This window comes from Syngnathus scovelli, chromosome 1 (genome assembly GCF_024217435.2).
Source record: "Syngnathus scovelli strain Florida chromosome 1, RoL_Ssco_1.2, whole genome shotgun sequence".
In the NCBI taxonomy this organism is placed as follows: Eukaryota; Metazoa; Chordata; class Actinopteri; order Syngnathiformes; family Syngnathidae; genus Syngnathus; species Syngnathus scovelli.
Window position 1 is genome coordinate 6983446 of NC_090847.1, and position 7393 is coordinate 6990838.

A 7393-nucleotide genomic window follows, 5' to 3' on the forward strand; every position below is an offset into this window, starting at 1 on the left:
ATAACACCAAAAGATCTGGAAGACCACTGAACACAACTTAAGTGAAAAGTGGATGATAACAGAACGCTCTCCTTAGAGAAAAACATTTCACAATATCAAAACAAATCAAGCCTTCCACCGAGAAGCTTGGCCTATCATTGTCAAACTCTACAAAAACAGACTTGAGGGTGAACATGAGGTCAAAATCACAAGTAACCGTCAAAAACAAATGTATAGCAGAGTTAAATTTCCCCTTGAGGAGCTGTAATCCTTCCATTTCTTATATCGCTTACAGTTCGTATGCCTGAAAGCTATCTCATGCCTGAGCTATAGTAGCATATTTAATTGATTAAAGAACACGCACACACACACACACACACACACACACACACACATACACACACACAGGCCACTGACAAAGCAAGAAAAAAAAAAAAAAGGGCCACACTAACATTCAACTTTGATGTCAAATAGGGGACCTCAAAATATCATCCAGTGGGTCGCAAATAGCCAAGAGGCCGCATGTTTGAGACTTCTGATTTGCATGTTTTTGTAATGCAGGCAGAAAGAAGCCCAGGCAAGTACAGGGAGACGAGACAAACGCCACACAGGAAGGCCGGAGCCTGCACTTGATCTCCATCCTCAGATCTGAGGCAAACGTGCTAATTTCTTGCCCAGTATGCCGCCTCACATCAAAAGAGATTTTATTTAGTATAATCCTGAAAATAACTGTTTGTATCTATGAATATCAAATTGAAGTTGAATTAAGTTTGTCTTATCTGGTTTGTTTTCTCAATGTGCACTAGTGTGCCTTATAACCTCGTCCGCCTTACTGTCCAAAAAATACAGTAAACCTTCATTTTAAAGAATAATCCTTTAATTTGTAATTGTTTTATTCATCTTTAACACTCTTAAGAACTTTTACGCATATTTTTTTTAATTTAGCCTTCAATCACGTCTTAAAAAGTTTGTTTGAAATATATTGCGACTGTCCATATATATGGAACCAAACAAACAAAAACTAACATTGACCAAATTAGTGGATGCCAGCTGGGCTCCATCATTCTGTTTATGTAAATATTTGCCAGTTGTCGACAGTCACATTCCACACTTCCTTACAGCTCATGCAGGTTAATAATTATTAAAAATTTAGATGATTGTCTCGGGAAAGTCATCTTGCATATAAAAACTTAACAATACAACTATATACATAAAGTTGACTTGAAAGAACCTGGAAAACTCATGTCATCTCATGTCAATTTTGATATCTGGAAACACTACAATGACGCTTGTATCCTCAGCTACAGTCAAGTAGATCGATTCTTGCCAAATATATGGAACTAAACAAACAAAAACTAACATTGGCCACATTAGTGGATGCCAGCTGGGCTCCATCATTCTGTTTATGTAAATACATATTTGCCAGTTGTCGACAGTCACATTCCACACTTCCTTACAGCTCGTGCAGGTTAATAATTATTAAAAATTCAGATGGTTGTGTCGGGAAAGTCATCTTGCATATAAACTTAATACAACTATATACATAAACTTCACTTGAAAGAACCTGAAGGAAAACTCATGTCATCTCATGTCAATTTTGATATCTGGAAACACTACAAAGACGTTTGTATGCTCAGCTACAGACAAGTAGATCGATTCTTGCCAAACGCCCACAAAAGCCTTCCTCTGGGTGGTTTTAATTTTACACAGCAAATGGATGAGATGATAACATTGAAGCCGGTTTGCAGGATGCGATAAATGGAGCTGTTTGGGATTGATAAACAAATGACAGGAGCAGGAAACCTGCTGCCTCCAAATTAAAACATAGTGAATGCCCACTCGGGTTTTTTAGTGATACAATATCATATAAATTGAAACAAAATACTTCCATCCAAAAGGATTACGATTTTTCGCTCTCTTGATTCATATGTCCATCATCTTTGTTTACATCTGCTAACACCTCCGTCTGTGTAAGCATGCCTCTTTCTACCTCGTCAGTAGCTTCTGCCCACGTCCACAGTGTCATTATTTATTCGCCTCTGGCCTATTTTACAAAAAAAATCCAGTTTGCCCATCTCAACAGTAAAGACGCATATATGTACATTCAAAGTGCTTTCTAAATAAAACTAACAAATTAAGCGGAATAGTATAAAATCCATGTGATAGATCAATAGGTGTAAAAATGTTCATGCACGGGTCCACCTAACCTGTCATAAAAGATGATCAATTTCTTTGTGTAAAAGGGTGTTTTTAGACAAAACTATTGTTTGCTCTCCATGGATAACATTTCTAAAAATAGCATCCCAATGGCTATCTGCTGTCCACAGCTGCTTTCTTCCTCCCTTTTTTTTTTTTTAAATGATGCGTGACAGTAAAAAGGGTGTGCAAGAGGATGATGGTGGCACTGGAAGAGCAGAGGAAACATGGTCAGACACATGTTTGGTTATTTCCTACTACTATGGTCACTAGGCCATGAGCTTTACAGCACTGGGAAAATAGATAATGGTACCAAGGTAAGCTCAAAGGAAGGAACTTATTCAAGCCTTTGCAATATCTATTCATGATTTGTCATTTCCTCTGTGATCTTGAAACTTTGCACTGATGATGATTAATGTTTCTATCCAAGGAGCAATCTTGGAGAAACCAGAACCTTGATTCCGTCCCTCTGGATTTGGATGTACGACTGAGAAGGCTCGACTTATCCAATAATTTCATTAGACGGTTGCACAACCTTGATTTGCCATACTTGGAGCAGCTGGACTTGAGCAGCAACCAACTGGAGCTCATCTCTGAAGGAGCTAGTATCAAAAACCTGGCTCTGCTTGAGAAGTTAGATTTGTCTAAAAATGCGCTGAACAACAATTTTGACAGAAACAGCAAAGGCCTGCAATCCACCGGTGGACTTAAGAGTTTGGACTTATCACTGAACAATTTGGGGGACGAAGCGGTGAAACTGTACCTACGAAACAAATCTTCTCTTGAGCAACTTAAGCTGAGTGGGAATTCTTTAACACGACTTACACGCGACTTGTTCAAAGAGAGTGAAGGCCTAAGAAGCATTATTATTGATGACAATCTGATATCGGCAATCGACAGAGGAACATTTGAGCCGCTGGGAAAACTTGGGAAGCTTAACCTGGCTAAAAATAACCTCGCTCATATATGCGATTTCAAACTACAGCATGTTAAAGATTTAAATCTCAGTCGAAATTCCATCGAGTTCTTTGTTACCGCTGAAGATAATCGCATATATAGTCTTGAAATTCTTGATCTTAGTCACAACAAACTCCTTTATTTCCCAATCGTCCCAAAATTCAACCAATTGAAATACCTTTATTTGCATCATAATACAGTGGGTGCATTAACTTCGGAAGCATCAATGGTATCAGAGGTTAATTCCTTGTACAATGAAGTTGTCAGAAAGGGTGACGTTAGAATTCGAAAAAATAATCTTCACTCAACCTGGAGACTGATGCCACTGATCTATATTGACCTCAGCTACAACCACTTTGCATCTTTTCCGCTGGAAACTTTGAGCCTTCTCAGGTCATTGGAAGAACTTGACTTCAGTTTTAACTGCGTGCAAAATCTCACATGGAACGTCCGCCGTGACGGTGCATCAGAATACGACAGGCAGCTTTATTTTCCTTCCTTAAAGTACCTAAACATGCAAAGCAATGGACTTGTGTTTGTTTCGCCACTCTTTCTCAAGGCACTCACACAAGTCGAGATGATAAATCTCCAAGACAATGCGGTGCAGCCTTGCGCTCCTGAGGGCCGAGTATACGGCTCCTTATCAGCACGGCAACCAAAATTCAACTCATCTTGTGTTGCCTTTGGAAAATTGAAAACTCTCAAACATCTGAGCCTTGAAGACAACAACATAAAAAGTCTTCAGGCAAATGCATTCCAGGGAAGTTCTTTGGTGTCCCTCAACCTAGCTCGAAATTCTCACATGGTCATGCAAGTTGATTCACTGGAGGACATCAAAGAAACGCTTCAGTCGTTGACGATCAGTGAATTGAACGCAACCAATTCCGAGCTGGTCTTGCCCTGCATGCCAAGGCTGATGCATCTCAACATATCCAACAACAATCTCAATGTTTTACCACAAAGTTTAAATTGCTCACCTCTAAGAGAACTCAACATTAGGAATAACGCCTTTGAGTCTTTGAACTACTCCTTGATTGAAACGTTATCAAAACACCTTGGTGTTATCAATTTCAGTGGAAATTACTTTACTTGTTGTGACAGCAATTGGCTGAGCGCCCTGAACAATTCCAGAATTAAAATGCCTGACATTACTCACACCAAATGCTTTACCGGTGACAGCGGTATCTCTATCGAAGAATATTTGAAAAGTTCTTCACTGTATTGTTCACTTCACGTAAACGGGATTCACTATGGACAAATATTCACAGTTATTTTGTTTGTAGCTGTATTGATAATAGTGTTCATTATGTTCACTCGAAAAATGTGTTGCCTTAAAAAATCATTCATTGTGTGACAAATTTGTATAGTCTGAAAACAATTCAAGGCAAACTTGGATCAAAAAACATTGTCACTTTGACATTTTAATATTTTTGCATGTTGTCAGAAACACAAGTACAGTGGCAGTCAATGTAAGGGTGGTGAGGCTATGCTACCCGGCCATGCCTACTCGGGCTGTGAACCTGTGCTAACCTCAATCAGAAAGTTAGTCGTATGAATCTTACCAAATTTGGTACCATTCATGAACTATAAAGACTACAAATGTTCTGAAAAGACTGTTCTATAGCTTTGCGGTGCTCCGCAAGTCACTAACGGGCTGATGAGGGTCTTGTGGGTCTTACTTATAAATGGATTATTTCTGATTTGCAGTCCTTGATCCTTGGTGAGTTGAAATAAAATAATTCTGCATCCGTCAATCAATAGCCCAGAACTCCATTAGTCCATGATCAGTTCGTCATTATTTTATGCCGTCCCAGTCAGTCAGTGCGTCACCAACATTTGTAACATTTGCTTCCTTCATCACTAAATATCATTTTGTCACTGCTATTTTAGGACCAGTGAAAAACTGTTTACAATTGAAACAATTTGATTACTTTCAGAAACAGTTCGGACCATTTCATACATAAAATATATAATATTCTTATACGATTGTTTATCCTTCTGCTTCTGATCCCGACTGCCCGTCTTTGCTTTTGAGGAGGTCCGTGAGACAAGTGCAAATCGCTTCTGTCAGCGCTTATTCTGTCACTGTTTCAGAGTTACCATCAGTAGTCAGTACGTCAGTGTAAACGGGAATCTGTCAGTGACGAACCTTTAATCAGCACTGATGCACAAGTGTAAAAACACAACTCTGGAAATAAAGTGTAATGTAAGGCGCTTACCATGTTTCAGCACTCTAGCCAGTCCTAGCTCCTTTGAAGTAGGATATTGCAGTAAGGTTTTTTTTTTTTTTTGCAAATGGGCCACATGAACGCTTGCCAAGGGTGAAGCTAACATGCAAACCTCAGCTGTTTTGTCTTATTTTCAATGTATTAGGATAAAAGGATATTGCCTTATGTTAATAAAATGCTATTCCACACGTTCAAAATTCTTACAATTTTGTGCACCACCGGCCATCTCACAATAGCCATTCCTTGTCAGAAATCCCAAATATATCCATAAGTGTGACATATAATATTGACAGTGACATGTAATGATACACGATGATACACCTAACAGTTGCCGTATTTTCCGCACTATAAGGCGCACCGGATTATAAGGCGCACCGTCAATGAATGGCCCATTTTAAAACTTTGTCCATATATAAGGCACACCTTCAATGAATGGCCCATTTTAAAACTTTGTCCATATATAAGATATATACATTTGGCCCGCGGGCCGGACTTTGGACACACCTGCTTTAGTGGCTCAATATTGGCCCATATATAAAGCGCACCTGATTATAAGGCACACTGTCGGCTTTTGAGAAAATTGGTGATTTTTAGGTGCGCCTTATAGTGCGGAAAATACGGTAAGTTCTATTAAACTATACCTTGTTAACATTAGGACGACGGTCATTTTTGCTACTCTCTTTTGGGGAAAAATACTCAAGAAGTTCACTGTATATGCTGAAATTGTTGCTGAAAACGTTGCTACATTTTCAACAACAACATGGTAGACAAGTTGTTGCTCTTGCTCACCAGTCATGACAAGCTTTATTGTATAAACATCCATACATGTGCAGGTAAAATAAAAGATCATGTGGCCACCAGCTTGTAGTTTGCCCAAATCTTCTGTATATAAAATAAATGAAACAAACGCACATCCAAATCACACAGATATCAAAGAGAGCCCCAATACTGGCACAAGAGAGAGGAATTTTAGAGGTCAAGTCACAGAAGCCTTAGGAATGGATTTAACTGCTACCGCAATGTACAAGTTTTCTGGCCAGCTTCTGTAGAATGTCATCACAACAGTTACAGTATGGGACATCACTGTTTTGATGTTTGACAGCGGTTCACTTCTTTTTACAATGGTGTGGCAGTCAAAATCTGCTATGACTCACCCGGGCAATACGTCAACACAGTTGAGGACTGCTTTTTTTGCGAACTGGAACCCATCTCAGCTTTCTTTGGGCGAGATTGGTCGCCAGCCAATCACATTATTTGTATTTGTATTATTTCCCGTGGGAAAGTATTGGTCTCTAAATACAAACAAATTAAAGGTCAACCTCTGATGTTCCCATTTATCCTTTTGTGCATGAGACCATGCAGACAATGAGAACAGACTTCTATGTCTGTATATTTCTAAGCAGCATAATAGTTTCAGTTTAAGACACAGCACGACATTCACTTACTGCTTTGTCAGTACGGCTCCATAATAATCCCGAGCCGGATCCATTTGCAGGGGACTCTAAAAGAACTTTTCACCAAAGGCTTTTAAAAAAAAGTCTGATTAGTTGTTGCCATTGTATGTAACCGAAAAAATATTTTTTTGCTAAACACTGAATGGTATCCTGAAGACAAACGGCTGCGTTATTTAGGCTTATGGTGAAACCAGGTGTCTATTTCTTGTTAGTGGCATGCACAATGGGGTCTGGTGCAGGGAGGATGGTGGCCTGGCTAAAGCAAACACATGGGTGAAAAATGTGCTACAGTCCAATGAAAGCAAGTGTGAACTTTAAGTCCGTAAATCAGAAATGTTATACTTAATGTGCTTTAAAAATGTGGAGAAAATGTGTTATAGGCCAATGAAAGCGAGGTTGAACTTTAAGTCCGTAACTTATAAATGTTATAATTAATGTGCTTTACTAAAGGCTCATCCATACATCATCACATAGGTGTGTGAGGGAAGGGGGGGGGGGTTTACTCCAGCAGGAATTGAGGCCTCAAAGTGGACAGACCTATAAAACCAGCACAAAACCTTCAGGCTTCAAGGCAGAAAA

The 7393-nt window shown here is 39.2% G+C and overlaps 1 protein-coding gene across 1 annotated transcript; it reads left to right on the top strand.

Annotated features, from left to right (window-relative positions):
• Positions 1–2375: 2375 nt before the first annotated feature.
• Positions 2376–6220, top strand: LOC125987429 (transforming growth factor beta activator LRRC33-like). The gene is made up of 2 exons (XM_049751825.2): positions 2376–2492; positions 2606–6220. The coding sequence occupies exons 1-2, from the start codon at positions 2403–2405 to the stop codon at positions 4484–4486; spliced, it is 1971 nt and encodes a 656-aa protein (XP_049607782.2). The 5' UTR covers positions 2376–2402; the 3' UTR covers positions 4487–6220.
• Positions 6221–7393: the final 1173 nt, after the last annotated feature.